General features: G+C 36.6%; 2 protein-coding genes and 1 non-coding gene across 12 annotated transcripts in view; 2 read left to right on the forward strand and 1 right to left on the reverse strand.

Annotated features, from left to right (window-relative positions):
- The first annotated feature begins 6,086 nt into the window (after positions 1-6,086).
- On the forward strand, positions 6,087-8,389 carry stx11a (syntaxin 11a). Of its 2 annotated transcripts, none has more exons than XM_048191046.1 (2): positions 6,087-6,243; positions 7,090-8,389. In XM_048191046.1, exon 2 carries the CDS (start codon positions 7,095-7,097, stop codon positions 7,974-7,976), a length of 882 nt encoding a protein of 293 aa, XP_048047003.1. In that variant the 5' UTR covers positions 6,087-6,243; positions 7,090-7,094; the 3' UTR covers positions 7,977-8,389. The 2 variants fall into 2 exon arrangements, with proteins under 2 accessions (XP_048047003.1, XP_048047004.1); XM_048191047.1 differs by having other exon boundaries at positions 6,091-6,243; positions 7,095-8,389.
- Positions 8,390-11,482: 3,093 nt separating this feature from the next.
- Positions 11,483-11,565, reverse strand: trnal-uaa. Its single transcript has one exon. It is a non-coding gene; the product is annotated as a tRNA-Leu (tRNA).
- Positions 11,566-18,209: 6,644 nt separating this feature from the next.
- The window catches only part of LOC125268670 (utrophin-like), a 40,795-nt gene continuing 34,388 nt past the window's right edge, over positions 18,210-24,616 (forward strand). For 2 of the 9 annotated variants that reach the window (XR_007184951.1, XR_007184952.1), the window contains exons 1-2: positions 18,210-18,408; positions 22,820-23,067. Coding sequence is in view for 5 of the 9 variants with exons in the window: in XM_048191051.1 (XP_048047008.1) it covers positions 18,267-18,408; positions 22,820-23,067 (390 nt within the window). In the remaining 4 variants the exon portion in view is untranslated. Of the gene's footprint in view, positions 18,409-22,401; positions 22,542-22,819; positions 23,068-24,616 lie in introns of those variants that run through there. The other 7 variants (XM_048191049.1, XM_048191050.1, XR_007184950.1 and 4 more) reach the window with 6 other exon arrangements.

The raw sequence follows: 24,616 nt of genomic DNA on the forward strand, positions 1-24,616 counted from the left end.
AAAAATGAAAATTATCCCATGATTTACTCATGCCATCAAGCCATCCTAGGTGTATATGACTATCTTCTTTCAGACGAACACAATCAGAGTTAAATTAAAATATATCCTGGCTATTGCAAGCTTTGTAATGGGAGTGAAGGGGGCGTGAGATTTTGAAGCCCAAATAAATGCATCCATCCATCATAAAAAATAATCCATACAGCTCCAGGGGGTTAATAAAGGCCTTCTGAAGTGAAGTGAAGGGTTTTTGTAAGAAAAATATCCATATTTAAAACTTTATAAACAATAATAACTAGCAGACGTCCGTACGCATCGTTTTACTGTGAAAGAGTAACCTCTGACCTGACGTATGACATATGAAGAACACGGAAGCGCAGAGGACACTGGTCAAAAAGTCTAAAACAATCACTTTTAAAGAGAAATGTCAGAGGATTTTGAGATAAGAGAAGAGGAGCTTGAGTTTGTTGCACAGCCCTATTCGTTTAAACCGCGAGAGGCGTCTAAACTTACAATACTTCTACATCCTGCGTCGCGTCAGAGGTTACTCTTTTGCCGTAAATTGATGTGTATGGTCGTCTGCTGGAAGCTAGATATTATAGATAATGAAGTTTTAAATATGGATATTTTTCTTACAAAAAAAAATGCATAATTTCGCTTCAGAAGGCCTTTATTAACCCCCCTGGAGCCGTATACATTACATCTATGATGGATTGATGTGCTTTTTTGGGCTTCAAAATCTCGCACCCCCTTCACTACCATTATCAAGTTTGGAAGAGCAGGATATTTTTTAATATAACTCCGATTGTGTTTGTCTGAAAGAAGATAGTCATATACACCTAGGATGGCTTGAGGGTGAGTAAATCATGGGGTAATTTTCATTTTTTGGGTGAACTATCCCTTTAACATATTCTTTAAAAAAAAAAAAAAATCTTGTTAGAGTATATGTGTCATTGTTCATTTGAATAGACTAATCAGATTGCTGTTATTAAGAAATAACAACAAATTATCTTTGTTTTTGTTCCTTTATAAATGAAATGGACAGTAACAGCAACAGGCAATTATTGAGCCAAGAAAGATGTCTAAACACATGACAAACATGAACGTTAATTCAATCAAAGGCCCTGAAACACTGGAGCTGCTGTGGAGATTCTCATACTGAGTTAACAGGATCAGTTAATTTGAGTCACAGTCTGGCTAACCAAAACCAGCTGATGTTTTCCTCAGGCATTACACAGTTTAAAAGACCCTGGACAGGATGAAATGATGCATGTGAATACACTACAGGCGTGCATATCTCTCTCATCACGAGAGTTTGTCTGTCTGTTCATGCAACCTTGTTTTGCATCCAGTTTTGTTGTCAGTGTCCCCAATCACAGATTTAACATGTCATGTTCAAAAGCCAGACATTATATTTGCATTAGTAAAGGGAACCTGAGGACAACAAATGCAAATTACCCAGTTTGCAGGATGTTTGATTTCATAATTGCATGTTGTGGTTCCTTCCTCTGTAATGGTAAGTGAATTACTTGTCATTTAATGCAAACTTACAGAAGGGCTGAGAGCCAGAGGACCTTTAAGAAAAGGATGCATATGTATTTTATATTTTTTTAATGTGACCGATGCTGCGACCTAAAGGACTGTTTGAGGTACTACATGAACAGGAAATCAGTTGATGAATTAATATCTATAACTAAAATAAACCAAAATGGTAAAAGCAGTGCTTCCTAAGAGGAGTGCATGTTGCGTGTTATATACACAGTGTATAATGTTTGTCAGATAAACACTTATGTGGTGCCGTCTAAACTGGTTTTCATGGTCAGATCAGTTAGAAATACACAATGTAACAACTGTCATTTAAATTTCAAGCAAAATGCAAGTAAAAGCAGAATTAAAATTGTGGTTTGTTCAAAAGTTGATCAGTTAATATACAAGTGTAAATTGATGATTAGAATTGGAACATGCAAATATGATCTGCCTAATTAACTTTTTCTAATATGCTCAAATCTTAGACTGATAATGTGCCATTTCTTGCATATCTGATTAACTAACAATTGTAATTAAAACTAGATCCCCACATTTTAAAAAACTGTGTTTGCTGGTTATGAATAACTCTTAAATTACAATCATTGCATGACCTTTGCAGATAGGTCATGAACTCTATTTCTTGTCCTTTTTTCCTAAAGTGATTTAATATCCTGTAATGGGGGGGAAAAATGACATTCTGACCTTATAATTCATTTTAGAAACACTCTGTCTCTGTGTTTGCACAGCATATCATTGTTTACTATAGCAGTGACAGGTGGAACTTCAGGCAAAAGGGTGTAATTCAATTAGATGCATAAACAAATTGAGCATACAGTGAAAGTACAATAACAGAGTTATGTAACCTAAGCAGTTTAATATCATATATAGTGCACAAAACCGGTGATTCATATTAGGTGAAATTCCATTTTGAATAATGCAGCGCTATCTGAAAACGCACCCACAACATCAAGCTTCGAGAGACTCTCTATCAGTGTGATGAAATAATAAAAATAATAATGAAATAATAAAAATGCATAAATAAAAAGTGTACTTATTTTATTTTTTAACTTATTTTGGGAGATTGAAATTATGTAGCATAAACTGGCATTCCTGTAGTGTTTTAAGTTAAAAGTTAGCCAAGATTTTTTTGGATCATGGCTGTAGTAATGAGAGGAACTTATTTTTGCGATTATTTGTCAATCCTGACAGAGGGTTGAAGCTTGAGTCGAGTTGCATACTTTAAAGTGACAAAAAAGTCAGAATTTTAATATGGGTGTGTTTACTTGTATCATATCAGAAAAGAATCTCAATGAGAACCAACATATCTCTGCACTCTAATACCGGTGTACAGAGAGCTTAATAAATATTCTGACAAGGTCATCTGACTGCACTTGAGGTAACCATATTTGAATTACAACGTTTCTATGCATGTTTTTAATTAATGTCAGTAGTTGCCTCATGTGATGTCTCACTGTTGCATATAATCAGTTTGATATGCATGCTATCAATTCCAAACATCAACAGCAAAATTGTAATCAAAAAATTATCATATTACCAGGCAAATCTATTATTGCATATCAAGTATGCAGCACAAGCGCAAAGTAAAGACCTGGGACTGCCTATTACAGAAACTTCTTACAATAATTCTTGATTTAAGTTATTTTTCCTGAAAGTACAAATACCATGGTTACATGTTGTACTTGGTGAAATCACGTTCACCCTAAAGGAATAGATGCTTAATAGCCTACAGGCCCTGATGGACAAAGGTTTAAATGTAAATTTGGACGTAATTACTCGGAAAAATGTTCATCAACCACAAAGAAAAATACAAATCACTGCAATAAAACAATAAAAACGCTAACACAGTACTGACACAAATTTGACGAAGCAAAACAACAGTTCAAGATAGAATGCAACAGCACCGTTCAGGAAGTAAAAACTCATTCAATTTCTGTAAAATTGTAGCCTAAGACAGACCTACAGTGAGCTCTGAGGTTAATTGATGGTGTATGCTTCTGTGTAGATTTTTTTGTAAACATAACAGAGTGCCTCAGGGATGACGCATTTTTGTAGGCAAAACCCGGAAACGAGTTAGCATTTTAGGACTTCCGGTTCCAACGCCGTAAAGCGTTTTTGCTAATTCGCCTGAAATAAGGTCTGTGGTTAACAAAGCCTCCAAATACTTTCACGTTTTGATCTATGACATAAAACACACCAGTTATAACCCACTTGTGATTTTTTAAACTTTTACTGTGTCTTAAAATCGGCGGTTGCTAACAAATTGCTAAAAGGGACTACTTCCTTTGGCGTGGACTTTAGACGTCATCATTAAAAACGGGACATTTGGACAGCATTTCTCATGAAAAAGTGGATAAGTATTCATAACAGCACAGATCATAATCAGCGAGTATGTTTATAAAAAAAGCTGTTTTCTAAATAAAGTTTGAGGAAGCTTGGTGGTGACGACGTTGATCCGCGACCATGGTGTGCTGTAGTCTGTTTATAGCCTACTGTTAGCCTTTTATATCTGACGACTTTATTTAGGCTTCAAAATCTATAAATGTTGTGTTAACTTGTAAAGATTATCTTGATAGACAAAACGTGTAAGTGTCATAACCCTTTGTTAAACACAGAGCTTATTTTCTGCAATTTTCCAAAAGTCTATGGGAATAGTGCATAGGCTTTCAACCGAGGGAACCCGTGCGCCACTAACTTCCGGGTTGGCCTACAAAAACACGTCATCCGTAGCAGCACTACCCAGAGGATTTCGTCTATCGCTACTGTCTGTTACCATTGAACCTTGTTGCACTTTTTACAATGTTTCAGTGTAAAATCGACTAAGTTTAAATTTGACAGGATAAAACTTGACAACATTTAAATTACATTTTCATACAAGGGCAATAAGGGCATAAATAAACACAAAAACAAATAAATAATGAACACATTGATTATGCCGCAATCAGTTTTGGCCTTACTGAATGTGAGAACAGCGTACTTGATATGGCATTGGTAGCACAGCTACATAACTGCTGTAAATGACAAATCATTTTTAGGCCTACACAACCGTAATGCAAGCACAAAGTTTCAGCAAAACGCAAAAAATCCCTGAGACCCTGAGAGTAAAGAAGGAACCATGGTACAAAGAGGAAACCCACACTGATCTGGGGTGCGTTTCCCGAAGCCAACTATGGTCGTAAGTTCTTGGTCTGCCTAGATTTAAACAGCTAATGCTCAAACAAGTGTTCACAAAAACATAAAGCTCAACACCCACATAAGCAAAGATTTCAAACTTCAGTGACCGCTTCAGGAAGAAATGGGTTACAAGGTTCTGAGAATCATTCATTATTCAAGCTCTGCTGCCATCGTGCGGTGAGTGTCTGGATCAAAAGAGCCAAATCCCTTTAAATGTACTAAGATTACAGAGATAAATATCTGATTGCAAAAACACATTATGTAAAATATTTATCCTGCATATGCAGACGCCATTAGTTGGGCTATCATGTTGTGAAGACAATATTTTTACTGTTTCACTTCTGCTTTTGCACTCACATGATTACTGACTCATCTGGCTTACTATTTGTTCTAGAAGTAGTTTCAGAAGAAATATAAGCCAATCAATTGTCAGAACACCTTACCTCGCTTTTAAGAGCATGAACACATTTTTTATTCTGCTAGATGTAATTGCATATAATTTCTGATTTTCATAATTGCTAACAATTTACAAAGAATTTACTTTGGAAGTGGCTTGTATTTTGACCAGTATCTCTAAAATCCCCTCTCATCCAAACAGAATGGGAGGTGTGATTTAGTTATGATTTAACCAGGCCTATGGATTCTCTCTAAAAGGGACAATTGTTATAGGCCCACCCATAAATTGCCTAACCTCATAAGCCTACCTCAGAGGACCGGTTTGGGTATCTTGTTTCCAGAGAAACCGTCAAAATATTAAGAATGAATGGGTAGACTATATAAAGAAATTCATTAAACAGTTTGTCTTATTCAGTAGGTTGTCAGTCAAGGTATAAGACAAGAACAAAGCAGCATTAAATGACAGAATTGTAGGGCTACTGTTTAAAATAATAAGATTTTATTGATAAGTTAGGCTCCAGCACTGACACAATTGTAAATGGATTGTTTTTGTCAAGAGCCCTTTGGTAAAAATAGAAGTGATCGATTTTGCACTAGGGAATCAGTCAATGGATTTGTAAGTGAACACTGAAAACATAAAAAAATGTTGATAAGGGATTTAAAACATCCATGTGGTAATGGGAGGAATGTGTGGCATTTTAGGGTTTAAAAAGTGTCAGTGAAGACAAATGAAAGGGTAAAGCACTGCAGTAAAGCAAATGACATCTGCCATGTTGCACCACATTAACCTAAGAATTGAATGAAAATAGTGACATAAGAAATGAGAGAAATAAGAGAATTGTAAATAAATTATGATGAGCTTTTACCAAATACCAAACGTTACTACAGTGAAACTCTACAGTAGGATATGGTAAATATATATAAGGGAATTCTTTATTTTAAACTTGAGTAAACAAGTAAATTTTCGTGTTTCGACTTGTCGGAAACTCCCACCAGTCAGTCAGGCAGGCAGGCTGGCTTTCGACTGCAACGTTATTTCCTGCAGCAATGTGACATGAGGCGATGCGCGTTAGGAAACGTTAAAAGCTCGTGTTTATAGCGTTTGAATTGAACGAAAGGACATGAAATAAGGTAACGTGACAGTTTATATATCATTTAAACTTATTTCAATTTGATTTAAACAAAAAAAAGTTGTTTAGCGGAATGTCAAATCAAGCGTTTAATCTGAATTAAACAAGTAACCTAAATTGAGTCTATTGTCCTTCTGTTGTTTCTAACTACTATTTTTTTGGTTATTTTTAAGAGATCTTGCTTAGATTTTTTTGAGGAATTCAAAATGAAGATGCTTAGATATTTATCAACTGAATTAAGAGACTGAACAATATAGTGGACAGTCAATACTTATTTTTTGTCTGCACTTCCCTATTAAGTTTTATATACATTGATATATTTCATTAGTGCACAATGTTGATTTTACATCCGGGAATAGACTGGATGGTCTCAGATAAGACTATTGTTCTGTTCACATGTGTATCTATTGCTTGGAGTTTAAGTTCATAATGAGACAATAACGAGTTTACTTCAGGATTTTAGATTTAAGCACTTAAGTCACTTATTTGCTCTTATTGTCTCATAGTGCTCAACAGAAGACTAAAGGGAAGTCCCCACCCTTTTTTATTCTCTAACCTATATGGGGTGGGAAATTTGCAGCCTCATGGTTGCCACTGCGGTGACTAACTATATGACAGACACTTCTGGTCTTATAAATAGTTTAACTTTATGATAAATTGTTGCCTCTGTACTAAAACCATTTACGAGAGGCCAAAACACACACTTTCATGCTTGTGTTGTGAACAGTGTCTGATTTTCATACGGGACAATGAAGTACTCATACATGTTTGTAGAGTCAAAGCTTGTCGTGTGGGTCATGAAGTCTAAGAATCTGAATTTCCCTCTGATTTAATGTGTATTTCCCAGGAAAGATGAGAGACAGGCTGGCTGAACTGGGAGGTGTTGCCACCAAAGCCCAAAGAGAGGAAGAGCAAGTGGATAGCGGAGAAGATGTGGACAGTGGTGAATTTGAACAGCATGCGGTGGTGTTCGAGGGCGAGGACATCATGGAGGACACCTTCAGAGAAGCCCAATCCATCCAGAAAGAAATCGCCCTACTCAGGATGGATGTGAAGAGACTGGGTAAACAGAACACACGTTTTCTCACCTCTGTGAGACGCATTAGCAGCATCAAACGTGACTCGAACACGATTGCACGCAGCATCAAAACGAAAGGTGAGAACCTGTATGCTCGGATAAAGAAGCTAGATGCGCTTTGTAAAGAGTTAGAAGAGAAACACGGAGCCCATTCAGCTTTGGTGCGCATGATACACGGCCAGTTCGTCTCTATAACAGGTTCTTTTCATGAGGCTATGAATGAATACAACAACGCCGAAATGGCACAGAGGGACAACTGCAAGACTCGTATCCAAAGGCAAGCAGAGATCATGGGTAAAGAAGTGAGCGGAGATCAAGTCGAAGAAATGATCGAGACCGGCAAGTGGAACGTTTTTTCCGATGATTTGCTCACAGATGGGCGAACCGCTCGCTCAGCACTCACTGAGATCGAGAATCGCCACAAGGAGCTTTTAGAGTTGGAAAGTCGCATCCGAGACATCCACGATCTGTTTTTCCAGTTGGCTTTGCTGGTGGAGGAACAAGGGCCCATGGTGGACAACATTGAGGCAAATGTATATGCCACCCAAGACTTTGTAGCCAAAGCTACAACTCAGATAAAGAAGGCTGTCAAATACAAGAAGCAAAACCCTTGTCGGCAGCTCTTCTGTTGCTGTTTTCCATGTTGCAATAAATGATCTTAAAGCCTTCCAAATTCACATAATCCATAGCGTATTAAACGAACAACAGTGTTTCATTCTAGTGTTAACCATGTCATGTGATTTACTTTGTAGAGAACAACCCATGCCCAGTGCCTGTTTGATGGTTGTCATTGCAAAAAACTGTGTTTTCTTGTAAACCACAGGAGCTGCATTGCAATTGAGCTAAAGTGATACTGCAGTCTCACTGCTAACCTTCTGTGAGTGTCACAGGACATTCATTTGATGTGTAAAAGATATTAAAAAGGAAACCGCAAGTGTTTTACGCCCATGTACAGTGCAAGCAAACACAGAAACATGTTTTATTGATATATCTACTGCTTTATTTTAAGGTACATTTGTGTGTGTGTGATTTGTTGTATTAATTTAATAAATATTATTTTATCTTTGAATGCCTTTGTTATGTTTGTTTGATCACCATATAGAGTTTATCATTAGAACATTTATGCAATACATATTGCATCAGTGTAGGTTTCCCAAGTATGAAACTCACTTCTGCAATGTGACTTGCAAAAGGCATTGTGTAAAAGTGTTAAGTCCAGCAATTCCATTCATTTTAACAAACACTGAGAAGAATCAAATCCATATGTTCTCTCTTTAGATTGTTGCATTTGCATCTGAATCAGTTTGAGAAATCTGTCAGCTTCTTTTTGAGAAATGAAGCTCTAGCGCAAGTTCTGCCGGGAAGACTCAAATGTTAGGTCACTTATTAATTCAGATCTAACCAATCATTTTCTGACACTTTTAAAAGATCGGTACTTACACATGTCTGAGTTTGCAGATGCTGACGCCAACCTTTACCTCCATCTTCCCCACCACCACCAGGATGGTCCCTGTCCATACTTCCTGGGGGTCGGCTACGGCCCTGCCTTCATCTTCAGGCAGGAAACGCTCAGGATGTGAGCTACGGGCGGTGCCTAAGCCAAAGAACCTTATCTTGTGATATTTTACTTGCTGATTGGTATTAAATATCATTTTATGTTTCGTTATCTTGCCTCCTGAGTCTTTCTGGTAGAACCATGTTTACTTTCAATGTAGCCTCACAGTGCATCCATTTAAAACTCTTGTGAATCCACCAGGAGTGGGGTTAAAACCCACAAGGCCTTAACCACTCAGCCATCCTGCTCACTGTAGAGTTCAAGAGAGCTCAAACTGAGGAAATGGATTCTGTTGTTTCTGTGTTGACCACATACCCACAGAGCAGCTTTCTTTTTAAAAAGAAAATGCATCACATTAAACTAGGTAGTATGACGTGTTTCAGTTTTGATTGTAGTTGTGTATTTGAGGTAACAAGTTGTGAATTTTGCTGTAATGAGGCCTACAGACAATCTGATGTTGTAATTCACTTTTTAACTGCAGTTGGCAATGCATGAATGTATTGGCATTTATGAATGCCTTTGTAATGTCTTTCTCAGCAAGCACGCACTTGAATTGTCTGTCATACTCAAAGCGTTTTAGGACTGTTATGAGTTTAAAGGTTAGTTTTGTGCACATTTCTGTTAATCAAGAGCAGGCAACACATACTGCTACTCTAAATAGTTTTCTAATAATAAAGTAAATAGAAAGGAATATTTATTTATATTTGAAGTCACATTTTCCCCATCAGGTTTAAGTGTTCTTAAAAACACTGTGCTGCCATGTTACACCGTTAGATGTCAGTATTGAACTTTTTAGGTCTCAACTGAGTCTCGTGTCTGTTAAATGAAGTTCAGTTACTGGAGTAAATTAATACAATGTATATTGACTATAAGCAGCTGAATAAATTATTAGGTGTAGGATATGGTAATAAACTATTTGTGTGTATTTAATTGAACATTATGTAGTTGCTTTCTATAGCTAATAAAACACTTTAGACCAGCCGCGGCTCGTCTGTCAGGGCAGCCCCACCAAAATATTAATCAAAAACATAGACCCAAATAAACCGAATCAATAATAAATTGTAAATGTGTTCAGCATTCTGCAACAAATATTCTTCGGGGTTACTAGACTATTTTAAGTTGTAAAGTGAGCAGGATATAGGCTATTAAAATTTAACGTATGGCAGGTGTGCGCAGAGGGTGCCTGAGTCCTTCCCAGCTCTACAGCGCCCCATAATTTTCAAATATAAATCTGTGGTGTAAAATGGAACTGCAGCCTTTGTTGGGGCAGATTTCAGACCGCCCTTATTTTCACGTTACTTGCGTCCCAGTTCAGAGGCTGCATCCTTCGAATGACGCGGGCTTCAAAGGCCACGAAGATCAGAACGTGCTGGTTAAGTGCTGGTCCTAAACTGGTCCATGCTTCAAAACATATCTAACCAGCATATGCTGTTTTTTTGTTTTTTTTCAACAGGGTAGCCTACAGAAAATTATTCTTGTCGTCTAGCAACTGTGACAGCTGCCGTTGATGAGTGACAGTAACGTTTGTAACGTTTGACTTTATTCTAAAGTTATATTAAACTGTCTGAAAACAAAGCAGGGTTCACAAACTGTGATATGTTCACCATGGTCCATTTCTGCATAATAAAGAGTATAAACTATATATAATCATGTCTTAGTAAGATATAAGTCAACATTTTAACCGATTTAAAGTTTTTTTTTTAATTATTTTTACTTTTGTATCATTAAGTAAGTTTAAGTAATATTTAAGTTGAAATCCACTACTTCTGGGGCAGGCAAGGCCGCAAAGGATCCGTCTGTTGTTGACACATTTGGAGGCCACATTTGAAGGAGCTTTCAAATTGGGACCGCCTTCGAAATGCTGCGGTAATGCAATCGACCTTTGAATCCGGCCTTCGAAGGATGCAGCCTCTGAATTGGGACGCAGCTCTAGTTAAGTGATGTCACTTTGTAAAGAAACTACACGCCTATCATGCGCATGACGTCACCTTTTTTTACAAATTCACCTTTTTTGTAGTTTACACTGAGATGACAGCGATGTACTAAAAACAGAGCCGTTTTCTTTGCATTATTGTGTGTACAGACAATAAAGTTGTAAAAAATGATCCCTGAAAGCAACTAAAAACTTTGTGTTACGCATACCAGGCACTCCAGTAGTTGGCGATGTCACTTTGTAAAGAAAAGCTATGTTGTTGTGTAAATGCCGCCTTAAAATGATGAAGAAAATTGAAGTCAATGAAGAGAAAATCTCTATAATTTAGGGGCCTGAAAATGTAAACTTTTGAAAACAGGTTTCAAAGTGCAAGTTTTTTTATTACATGTTCAGTCTATAGGCATGTAGCATTTCTTTACAAAGTGACCGCCAACTACTGGCCTGGCATGCATAATACAGCGTTTTAAGTAATTTTTGCAGATCCATGTGAATGGGGGTCATTTTGACAACTCTGTATGCGAAAACAAAAGTTTTTTTTTTTTAATACATTGTTGTTGTATAGACATACCCTTAGTCTGCTTGTTGGTTTCAGGACCACTTCTCAGAAACTTGTATACTGACAGAAACATGCACCTATAAACATCAAAGTAGCCCAATTAAAGGTATAACACCTCTACCAGGAGTGGGGTTCGAACCCACGTGGGCATTTGCCCATTGGATCTTAAGTCCAACGCCTTAACCACTCGGCCATCCTGGTCACAGAACAATTTGTTCACTGCTTTATTTTGTGATGTCTGTATCTGGGGTGACAGTTTTGGGGCTTTTTGGTAATTCTGACAAAAAATTACACATTTATAAAGCCTTAACAGAACAATGCTATTGCAAATTAAATCTAATAATGAATATACAGGTGAAAAATATTGAGTAAGGAACATTAAGCAAAAATCAAACTCTCTTGCAGAACAGTTGTGTGGGGTTAAACTGATAAAGTTCCTATAAATGTATTAATCACCTAAATGCGTTATTGATTTACCAGGTACTTAAGAGCTACTTCGTCATACCACATTTACCCCCAAAGTACAATTAATATATTAGATTTAATGATTTGGAGATTATATTAGGAGTTCAAACGCACAAAAATCTTACGGTCAATTCAGTCATCTTTTAGAATTTTTTTTTTAGTGTGGTTCTATATAGAACACTAGAGTTCTTGAATCAATTTTAAAGAACCCCTTATGCCAAAGAGACGTGTCTTAAATGATTATTATTTCAATTTTATCACCAGAAAAAAAATGAAATAACCCATTAAACATGAAAGAATTAAGTTTCATGTTTAATGGGTTATTTCAATTTTTCTGGTGATAAAGTATGTTTATGAGCTATTTAATTCATTAACATTACAAATTTATTAAAACTAAATCCATAAAATGATCCCATGTTGGGGATGGTTCTATATACAACCTTTTCTTCTAAGATTGTCCAGTTCAGATTTATTTAATACAACTGTTGATTGTGTACTCTCCAATAGTGAAATATGCCTGTAATTCATAATCATAACTACAGAAGCCAAGACATTTTTCTAGGTCACTTTATCAAATTGACTTTGATCATGTGACTCTTTGTACAGACAGTCAGATGTTATTGCTTCGAGTGAAGCTCAAGATGAATCATTCTCATTCTGTATAAGGAGACAAATCAAATATGACATTCTGAAATGTATTTAATATAATTTACAATGAAAAAATATTTCATTTTGATTGTATAAGACTGTATCATGCAGTCTTGTAGTGTACATACTGTGTGCTCTCTCTCTTTCTCTCTGCCACTCACTCAGACTCTGGTTCTCTCGCTCAGCATCATCTCATCCACAGAGGGTGTTTTTGCTGACAAGGAAACAAGCTTTTGCACCGTAGCTCAACTTTCAATTTTCATGGTTCTGAATCACTCCTCTCTTCATTGTTCAGTATCCCTTTGAAGATTAAAGTACAAGCCTGAAGACAGGACATCTCTTGGGTCGGATCTTTGTGCTAGCTTTGTTTGCTGCTTTGGAGAGCCAATTTCTCTACTTCACACTTGCAAATGACCTTTTAAGTTGCTGGACATGCTGTAGGAGTATTTGGATGCACTTTCAAAGCCTAGATGATGTGCTAATTGTGCAAACATTAGGAGTGGCAATCCTTTAGGATGAGAATCTTACACAAGCCCAGCAGTCTGAAGATAATGGCTATGGTGAGATCTTCACTGCAGAAAGTGATGCTTTTTCTACAGCACTTCCAAAGAATGGCTGTCACGTCACCAGGTTATCAGAAACTCTGCAAGGTAAAAGAGCATTTTGTGTGAAATTACTTTGTTTAGACTGGAGTTGCATTTTATTCAGATATATTTGTGATGTGTATTTGGGGGCGCAGATTTTCAGTGATGTTTTGGGAGGTTCGTTTTTTAAAAGCTTTTTAAAAACACAGGTCATTACCAGGTGTGGGGTTCGAACCCATAAGGACAATGTCTTAACCACTCGGTCATCCGGGTGGCAAATGACCTCAAATTGAGGAAATAGATTTTGTTGTTTCTTTGTTTCTAATGACCACATCTGCCTACAGAGCACCTTTCTTTTTAATTAAAATGCATCACTTTAAACTAGGTTGTATGACTCTCAATTTTGATTGTAGTTTATTTGAGGTAAAAAGTTTTACTTTTGTGTCTTGAAGCTTTTTGATAGTTCTGAAAAATGCATTTATAAGCACATTCTTAAAGTTTAAACAGTACAACAACACTACAAATGAAATGTAATGATGCGTATACTTTTGAAACCTTTGAGTTATATGCAGGTGCTTTTGGTATAAAGTGACACAAATTACAGTTTAAGAATCCTATCAATGTATTAACTAAGAGTAAGTTTACACGACAACAATGTATTAGAAATGGAAAAGTTTTTCTTTTGCATTTTTCGAGTACAGACGACAATGTTGTCAAAACAATCCCTGTTCACACGGATCCTTGAAAACGACTAAAAACACTGTGTGTTATGCATGCCAAGTCGGTGATGTCACTTTGTAAAGAAACACTTAAATATCGCCTATAGACTGAACATGTAATACACATGAGTGGGAAATCACTGTTTTCACAAATTTACACAAAGATAATAACAGTATCGTTTTCAAAATCGTGCACTTTGAAACCCATTATCAAAAGTTTGCTTTTTAGGCCCCCAAAACGCCATTGTCGTGTAAACGAATGGCCAAAAACATCAAAAGTTTTCCATTTTTATTTGAAAACGGTGTTGTGTAAACTTCCAATAAGGGCATGAAAACACAAACTTTCGAAAACAGGTTTAAAGTACAAGTTTTTGAAAAGAAAAAAAACCTTTATCATTTCTGTGTAAACTACAAAAAAGAGAATTTATGAAAACTGTGACGTCATTACGCATACAGTTTTATGAAAACTGTATGCGTAGTACATGTTCAGTCTAGTGTTTCTTTACAAAGTGACATCTCCAACTACTGGCCTGGCAGCATAATATAGCATTTTTAGTCGTTCTCGCAGAACCGTGTGAACGGGCTCATTTTTACAACGCTGTCGTCTGTATGCAAAACTTTTCAAAAATGTAAAGAAAAAAGTTCTCGCTTTTAGTACATCAATGTCATGTAAATGTACCCTAAGCTTTTTATTGATTTACTAAACAAAGTTTACTTTGTCATTTGCTTATCTACCAAAGTGGAACATTACTGTAATGTTTAAAGTTATGAAGTTCTACCAGGAGTGGGGTTTGAACCCACGAGGACATTTTGTCCATTGGATCTTAAGTCCAACGCCTTAACCACTCAGCCATCCTGGTCACAACTAAAGTTCTGATATTTCTCAACAAGATGCAAGGCCACAGTTTGGATTGTATCTACGAGATGCCAGAAATATTAATGCACTGACATTTATGAACTTCTTGATGTCTTAAAACAATATGCCAATCTCTGATTTTCCAAAAACAAACACAGTTTCACTGCTTTTCTGAAAGATATTCTAAGCCTAGTTTCGCCTAGTTTTTTTGCTTGAAACACTAATATTAAAAGATAAAAAGAGCAATAAAAGTATGCAATATTTTTAGGCATTTTTCCTTATGTATTTCACACATGCAAAGACCCTTATCAATTACATTTGCCTACTCAGATGCACTTTGATCCAGTAGGCCCTCACTGCAGAACACTCGAGATCCAGGGGGTGGAGACGGGTAGGTTAAGGGATATGTAAGTGGGAGGAGTTGGATCCAGATCCAGGGGGTGGAGACGGGTAGGTTAAGGGATATGTAAGTGGGAGGAGTTGGATCCAGATCCAGGGGGTAGAGACGGGTAGGTTTAGATCCAGGGGGCAGAGACGGGTAAAGCGGGAGGAGTTGGATCTAGATCAAAAACTGCAGCTGGCACCAAGAACATTAATGCATTGACATTTAAAAACCTCTTCTTAATGTCTTCCTCACCACAAGTGTGCAATCTGGGAATTCTCAGATTAAAATCAAGCAAATTTACTGCTTATATCAAAGATGGCAAGTTTCACAATTCTTTTGATATACTTAGTAAGGGCCATATTAGATTTATAAGGCTCTAAAAGGCACTTTCAACAATTTACTTGCACAAACACTTTAATTGAGACTTACAGTCATTCGCCTGGACCGACGGAAGAATAGAGGCTGCACATTGATCAGCAAACATAAAGAAGCTTAACCGTACTTGCTCGACGAGCGAGAATTAACCTCATTGGTTTGAGCTTCTGTTTACCATATCTGATGTGTGCGTTGATGAATATTTATGTGAATAAAAGCCTAAACTAAATCTGTTCATCATATAAAGCAACCGTGTCTCTTCAAAAATTTGGAATAAACCACTCGATTCATATGGATTAGTTTTACAATGTCTTTATATGAACTTTTTCAAGCGACAAAGTGGTAGTTGTATGGACTGTCAGTGGAGGGACAGAAATCTCTCAGATTTCATTAAAAGATCTTCATTTGTGTTTCAAAGATGAACGAAAGTCTTAAGGGTTTTGTAATGATATGAGGGTAAGTAAATGATGACAGAATTTTCATTTTTGGGTGAACTAACCCTTTAATGCTGGTATAGAGTGTTTGGATTATTAATAAAGCCTGTTTTGTTTTTGAATCATTCGTATTAAACTGTACGACTTAGCTAAGTAAACGTTTCAATTAAATTGCAATTTACATCATTTTTTTTAAGTTCTATTAACTTAATTTTGGCATTTGTTAACTTAAATTTGAGGCAAATTTTTAGTGTTTACAGTGTTTTTATCCACGTAGGCCACAGTATGTCATACGGTATTTGAGTTTATTGTAAAAGACTATGCTTTGTTCCATGCTCAGACAGTGTGATTAGAGCAGGCTGCTGACATTGCTCAGTTTCACATTCTTCATTTGCTGTGTCATTGTTGGCCTATACATATAAATAATTAGGTGAATGCTCCAATGTGAAAATGTTGATGATTTAGTTATGTTAAACTGTTGAATTGCAGTGTATCCAGCAGCCCACACTTCTGAATAATTAATTTTTTTACACCTGTGCAAATTTGTACTACAACCTCATTATAATGCGTGCAATGAAGATTGTGATAATTTTTTAAACATCTCTGGCAGTAATAATGATGGCAAATGTCATTTTGTTTAGTCTTTTCCAGCTCTACTTATTAGGAGAATACATAACGCTATTGGCACTTTAATGGCTTCCAGCATAATAAGCTAAGATTGTCTGTTATGTCTCTGTTTGATGTCTTTCTTTGGTTGTACATCATCCCTGCAGCCCTAAACTAGAGAGCTACATTTCCTCTGATATAAACCAACCAGTCATTATATGTCTGTGGAGGCTTTAAGGTGACTGCCACCATAAATGAAAGTTTTAGAGGTAGGAATTACTGCTGAAGGCAGGTGAGATGTCTGCTGTTTGAGGTAATACTTTATTTTTCAAGTGTTCTGTCAACCACAGATGTTTTGGATAAACTGATTGCTTGTCGCTTATTTTCCAGATTTTGTTTTCCTGCATTAGTCTCATTAAACAGCTATTGAAGCAGTGCTATTTCTGCTTCACTTTAATTCTATTTATAGGGGACAGAACAAGGAGAAGATCACTTAATCAGAGTCCATTGAGGTTTGTTTGAATTGGTGCAATGTTAGCTTCTGCATGCTGTCTCCTCAGGACATCCAAACAGATGTTGATACCCAGACTGATCTTTCTAAAAGGGCTTTGAGAGGTCAGATCCCAAATACCAAGGCGCAAGAGCTTGATAAGTTCAGAGATGTGGACAACATTCATATAGCCTCCAGAAGGTCTGTGCAATATATCCAGCAATGTAAACAAACAGATTTCTCGAAAATAGAACATAATGTCCTGAACTTTCTTTTAAATTGTCATGTGCTCACAGAGAGTGTTTGGAGGCCGGTGCGGAGAAGTGGACCGGACTTATAGCCATCCTTGAAGAGCTTTGGCTTTGGGTAAAGCTGAAAGATGAGGAGCTGACACGGCAAAGGCCGGTGGGAGAGGATGTACATACTTTACTGCAGCAGCAAGTCTCGCTGTGTGCATGTTCACAGGTTAAACCAAATAAAACAGACGCTTGAAGGCATTTCTGATTGTAAGGACCATTAAATTTCAGTAGGAGGAGAATTAAATATTTACAGTCCATTATAAGTGATGTTGTATTCTTTTTTATACTTATGTTTTATAATTTACCACTTTGTACCAGCACCTCCTACCCACATTCACTGATTACGCTGCCTTCTTAAACAGGCGTCTTGCAGTCCTTAGATATTATAGATGTCACTAGTTTAATCAAAAAGATACAATACAAAATAATTAGACCTCTTGATTACTTTTCCCCTCAAGCATAAGCTGTGAAATGATTTGATTGTTATTGCACTGCTGAATTATTGATGTCCTAGATGTACAGCACTATTTTATCATTGCAGTTTATTGCATTTACTGCATTAAAACATTGCATTATTTACATCAGTTGCAATAAGACTGTCTTCACAAACAGACCTCAGATAAATTTGGCTGTAAACAACATTAAGAAGTATTCTTTTAAATGTAATGGTGATTGAGTTAATCAGTATTTTACTGAAAAAAACAACAACAAAAGTCAGTCCTGCACCTCATTTCTCATTTTTATCTCATTATTATAGTCGGTGGCTCATTATTACATGTGATTTGGTGATATTATCTTGCTTTATCAGTAAAAACCACACCGAATTAATCAAAAGTTTTCCTTCTGATATCGACCACAACCTGGTTCAACGATTTTGTTCCTCGATTTGTCACTTTCAGCTAAGCTAATGTTTGGGTTTATGCATTGTTTTCTGATTGCTTTTCGAGTAATTATATCTCCAATTTCACCGCCTCTAATGTGTCTGGAATGAGATGTAATGAATGTCTACTTTAGTTTAAATGTCACATCTCTGCATCTTTAATGTGCTGTTCAACACAGGCCTTGCACAAAGAGTTGATTGGACAGAGGCAGGATGTAGACGGCACTCTGAATCAAGTGTGTCTATCTCTGGCTGTCCAACCTGCGACAATGGAGGTCCAGAGCAGTACAGAGACGGCTGCAGGTGAGAGACTGTTTTTGAATGTTTTTCATCCTCCCAGAGGAACACTTTATTTATTTTTTTTGAGGTTTTTCTTTTATAGCACAGAAGTTCTTAGTTATGTATCATATCAACTTACACATTATTGTGGATAAAAGAGCTAAGATCATTTGGTCTTGGGAAAATTTTATAAGAAATGCCATATAGAAGAGTTCAAATTGAAATCTTTTGATTGCAGGGCATTGTTGAGATCCTCTCTGAAACTCTGGAGGGGGTAGATGTGAAATTTATGGGGGTATGGGGGTTTCAGAAACACTGAAATACAGTGTAACTAGTGGCTGTAATGAAGCGTACGATGGAAACAGAGAGAAAAATAGTCTTTAATTTAATCCGCAAAAGAAAACTGAGGCGATCACAGGAGAAATGTACACAACCTTGCTCAATTTAGGGTACGTTTACACGACAGCGATGTACTAAAAATGGAAATGTTTTTTCTTTGTACAGATGACAACGTTATCAAAACTGTCCCCTTTCACACGGATCTGCGAAAATGATTAAAAACTCTATATAACACATGACAGACAATTCGTTGACGATGTCACTTTGTAGAGATTACACGCCTGCGCATACACATTCTTATACAGAGCACTCTCGCCAAACGCACATGGCTATCCACCTTATTTTTATAGTTTACTGCACTTTGATAGGATATTCTTCTCATTATTTCCCTATAGCGGCTAATAAATCGGAAGTCTTGCACATTCACAGAAATACCTTAAAGGAACACTCCACTTTTTTTGAAAATAGGCTCATTTTCCAACTCTCCTAGAGTTAAACAGTTGAGTTTTACCACTTTCGAATCCATTCAGCCGATCTCCGGGTCTGGCGGTACCACTTTTAGCATAGCTTAGCATAGTTCATTGAATCTGATTAGACTGTTAGCATCTCACTCAAAAATGACCAAAGAGTTTCTATATTTTTCCTATTTAAAACTTGACTCTTCTGTAGTTACATCGTGTATTATGACCGACGGAAAATGAAAAGTTGCTATTTTCTAGGCCGATATGGCTAGGAACTATACTCTCATGCCGGCGTAACAATCAAGGAACTTTGCTGCCGTACCATGGGTGCAGCAGGTGCAATGATATTACGCAGTTCCTGTGACCCCCTGCTTGCACAGGGAGCGTGCCTTGCAACCATGGAGACATTTGTGAGAGACGCTGCGTAATATCATTGTGCCTGCTGCACCCATGGTACGGCAGCAAAGTTCCTTGATTGTTACGCCAGAATGAGAATATAGTTCCTAGCCATATCGGCCAAGAAAATCGCAACTTTTCATTTTCCGTTTGTCTGAGTACACGATGTAACTACAGAAGAGTCAAGTTTTAAATAGGAAAAATATCGAAACTCTTTGGTTATTTATGAGCGCAATGCTAACGGTCTAATCAGATTCAATGAACTATGCTAAGCTATGCTAAAAGTGGTACCGCCAGACCCGGAGATCGGCTGAATGGATTAGAAAACGGTAAAACTCAACTGTTTAACTCTAGGGGAGTTGGAAAATGAGCCTATTTTCAAAAAAAGTGGAGTGTTCCTTTAATTCCGTGTTGACAAATAAGGTAAACACGTAATACGCATGTGCATGCAGTCACCGTTTTCACAGATTCACGCTTTTTCAGTTTACACAGAGATGACAACGGTATCGTTTTCAAAAACTTGCACTTTGAAACCAATTTTCAAAAGTTCACGTTTTCAGGCCACCAAATCGCTGCTGTGTAAATGAACGGCCAAAACGCATAAAAAGTTTTTCATTTTTAGTTGAGAACAGTGTTGTGTAAACAGCCCTTAGGCTTAGACGATACCGGACAAAGTAACAGAATGAAGCTTGTGGCATAAATACAATGGGAACATAATCAAACGGAACAGTCCTAGGTGTGAGAGACTAGTTAAAGGTGCAGTATGTAAGAATTCTGTCCGCTAGAGGTTGCTAGAGGCCTATTGAAAACAAAGGCGTAGCTTGATGATGCCAAGTTTGAGCGCGGAATCTTGGGACATGTGGTCTTCACTTCAACAGACAGTGCAAAAGAATAGGGATAGGACACGGGAAGAAATCATGTTCATGGATGCGATTATTAACGTTACTGTAGTTTGAAGCAGTGCAGGACTGAGTGTTGTGGGAGCTGAACAAGGCCACTGGAGCGATTGTGCAACACACGCCTCACGAGCAGAGAAACTTTTATTATGCCACAGTCGCCGGCGCCGCTTCCGCATTTTCGTTCATGAGTATGAGGTAACGCAGCTCTGTTTATCATATTAGATACATTTGAGTGTATTGAAAATGATGTTATAATGTTACTCTGTGCATTCGCTCGGCGGCTGCTGTGAGACACTGTTGCACACTGCAGTAAGATAGATCGATTTTAGAATATCATATTAAATATTGGATGGCTTGTGTTGATAAATGGCATGCAATTAATTTTACACTGTATTGTATGATGGAGAAAACTCTGTATTATTGTTACTAAAAATAAAGCTGCATCTGATTATGCTATGTTAGCTACTTGATAAAATAGTGTTTTTCTCTGAGGCATGATAAAGCATGGTACTCACAAAAAAAGTTAAGAAAATTTGATTTATTTTAAACAATAAGACTAAACGTGTTGAGCTATATAACAACAAGTAGTTTTCTGTCTATAAATGTATCAAAATAGTTGTTCCCTTGTCTATTAAAATGTGTAATATATTAAAGCGTCTTTGGCGTTTCCATGGTTTCTGCAAAATAAAAACGGAAACCAAGGGTAACGCAGGTATGAAGCAATTGACAGGCGACTCCTCACACGTCCCGGAGGTTTGGTTAAAATTGCAGTTTTCTCATGATTTACAAATAGTTGGAAACATTTGGGATATTGTAAGTACTCAACTGAACAAAAATGTATTCTTCAACAAATGTATTCTTCAACAAATGTAGACTTCAACAAAAAATGTATTTACTCACATTGCTGTGTGCAAAGCCATTACTCCAGTCTTCAGTGTCACATGATCCTTCAGAAAGCATTCTAATATGCTGATATTCTGCTTAAGAAACATGTCTTATTGTTATCTATGTATCACCCATACTGTTAACTACACTTTATTGCAGTGATAGATTTCACCTAGCAGTCTTGTCTTGTCCTCAATTGTCTGTTTCTATTAAAGATGCCACAAAGTGTCAAATTTTATGTGTATTGTCTTTCTGATGTAAATGGTCGTCTCCTGGATTCAAACACTAATGTTTTATCACACTTTTCATTTCTGGAGGTCATAGTTTTAGTCTATAGCGTCGTTGCTGCTTGATTTATGTGTCTCTGTAATGGCTCAGTGGAGACAATAAACCTTATAGGACACAAAGTGAAAAGTGAGAGAGTGCTGAAGGGTACGGATGTAAATCTGATCACAAAGGAAAGATTAGATTCCTCAGTAATAACACACGGTATATTCAGGTCCACAGTAATATGGTTAAGACTAATCTTTGTGTCTTATGAACTACTAAAATGTTCAGTCCAGGAAAACCCTATATGCCTCTGACATGGTTAACAAATAAATATGAGCAGGTACTCCTTCTTACGAAAATTACTAGTACATTAACTACTTAAGGGGGCAATATTGCCAAATAATTTAACTAACTTATGAATTATATAATTTATAATATAATCAGAACTATTGTTTTCTAACATAAATCAATAAACAATTCCAGTTAGTATAATCTTGAACATTTATATAATAAAGACATAATAAACTAAATTGTCGAAATAAAGTTGAAATGCCACATTGGGATTCGAATAGGTGCATTTCTTTGGTATATGTTCGTTTACAAGAACCGTTTTAACGAACCGAATTTATGGAAAGAATCAAATTTTCCAAAGCAGAGAGAGGAGCGATTAGGACAAACCGATTCTTTTAGACTGAATCAGACTTTCGAAAGCTATATATGAGATGACTAGTTGGGACGAATAAGTATCACGACTAGACTGAATCAGACCTTCCAAAGCTATTTAAAGAGAGAGAATCATTTAGAATGAATTGGACTTTCAAAAGCTTCATAAGAGAGAGAACCGTTTAGGACGAACCGATTCACTGCAATGAATCGAAATTTCCGAAGCCAAAAGAAATAACGCTTGGTTAGTTTACCCCAGGTTGCAGTTACATACTATACAAATGTGACATGAAAACAATGATTAGTTTGAGGCGTAGCTTGAATGAACTTAAGAGGCTGGAGAGTGTCACATAATAAAAAAGCGCCACATTCATATAGCTATCATGTTATGCAGAAACTCTTTATCCACAGACCTCAAAACTTTGTTATTGTTACTGTGGAAGAAATAATCGCTTTAAATGATGATTATAGAACATCACGTTTGAAGTCATTTGACTGAAAACTGCTTTTAACTTCCAACAGAGACAGCCCAGGAAGAGAAGATCCGTCAGCTGGCTCAAGCGGTTCAGGATCAGGCCTTTGAGGTTCAGCAGCACTGGGAACGGTTCAGTGCTCAGGCCGCCAGCTGGCAGCACCAGGTTGACTGGGCTCTGGGGAAACTTCAGGACCTCCAGGATGCCATGAACCAACTGGAGCTCGGTCTGCTTGAGATGGAGAATGAGAACTGGCATTCTGAGGAACGCAGCATGGTCAGCTGTGTGCTGGAGAACGTGAGTTCAAATAGATACATTACAGTAATAATGTACAATAAGGCCCAATAAATGCAATAAATAAAATAACTAACAATGAGCAATTCATTTGTTACAGTATTTATTAATCTTTGTTGACGTTACTAATAAAATACTATTCAAAGATCATATCCATTAAATATCATTAACAGATAAAACTGTTGATTATAATAATGTATTAGTAAATGCTGAAAGTAATATTAACTAAGATTAATAAATGCTTAAGAATTATTTATGTTAACTAGTTAGTTCTAAAACAGTAGCATGTACGTTTTCTATTCCAGGTTTCAGAATTGTTTCAAAATGTTCTCAAAATTATTTTAAATTCAGCCTATAAAATTCTAGATTAAATTTGTTTTAAACACATGAAAAACAGTGGTGATTTATATTATTGACCAGCTTGATGGTTTATTTACCATAATGTAAAATTATCACATTTTGGTATGAGCCAGAATTTGCATTATCTTTCTTATCAGTCTCTATTAAAAACTCTTCTTATAAACTCTGTTATTAATTTATTATATAAATTAATAACAGAGTTTTATTATATATGATTTTTTTATGATTTAATATTCAAGGTGTCTTTTATTTAGGATTGAAATCAGTCTATGGTATGTGTCAATTAGAGATATTATTATCAGTGTTTATTGAGAGAAGAGGGAAAATTTACTCTACAACAGATGTCACTGTGTTCACTCTCTGGTCTTCAGTTTATTCCAGTTTGACCTCCATAGCTTCAGAACTCTATTATACACTCAGATATGTCACAGGTAGCTCATCCCTCATGTCTCATATTTCATGTGATGACCAAATATGAAATATTTGTTGTAAGGTTAGCCTTGAATGGGATAAGGCAGAAATTAGACAGAGATTTGACTGCTCAAGGACATTTCAATAAATAATGAAGCAAGACCTCTCATGTGAGTAAATGTATCTGTTTGATGAAACTATTCTGCCAAGGAAGATTAGGTAGAGGTATTGGGTATGCACAAGGCCATCAGACCACAACAAGATGGACTTATATTGGTCAAATGCTGAGATGTGCAGTAATGAGCACAACACTGTCTAAAATACAATGCTTTAAAGAGGACCAATTATGCTTTTTTACATTTTCTTTAAAGTGTGTAATGTTGCTGTTTAAAGGTGCCCTAGAATCAGAATTTGAATTTACCTCGGCATAGTTGAATAACAAGAGTTCAGTACATGGAAAAGATATACATTGAGTTTCAAACCCCATTGTTTCCTCCTTTTTATGTAAATCTCATTTGTTTAAAAGACTTCCGGAAAACACTCGGATCTCAACATAACACCGACTGTTACGTAACAGTCGGGATCATATGTATGACCCCAATATTTGCATAATGCCAGCCCATTCGACGCATTAGACAAGGAAAGGCAGTATTAACTGCTGAATCTGTGCATAGACAAGGTAAGCAAGCAAGAACAACAGCGAAAAATGGCAGATGGAGCAATAATAACTGACATGATCCATGATATCATGATATTTTTAGTGATATTTGTAAATTGTCTT

This window comes from Megalobrama amblycephala, linkage group LG5 (genome assembly GCF_018812025.1).
Source record: "Megalobrama amblycephala isolate DHTTF-2021 linkage group LG5, ASM1881202v1, whole genome shotgun sequence".
NCBI lineage: Eukaryota > Metazoa > Chordata > Actinopteri > Cypriniformes > Xenocyprididae > Megalobrama > Megalobrama amblycephala.

Coding starts and splice junctions, on each gene's coding strand:
- stx11a (XM_048191046.1), top strand. CDS start 7,095: ATGAGAGACAGGCTGGCTGAACTGGGAGGTGTTGCCACCAAAGCCCAA.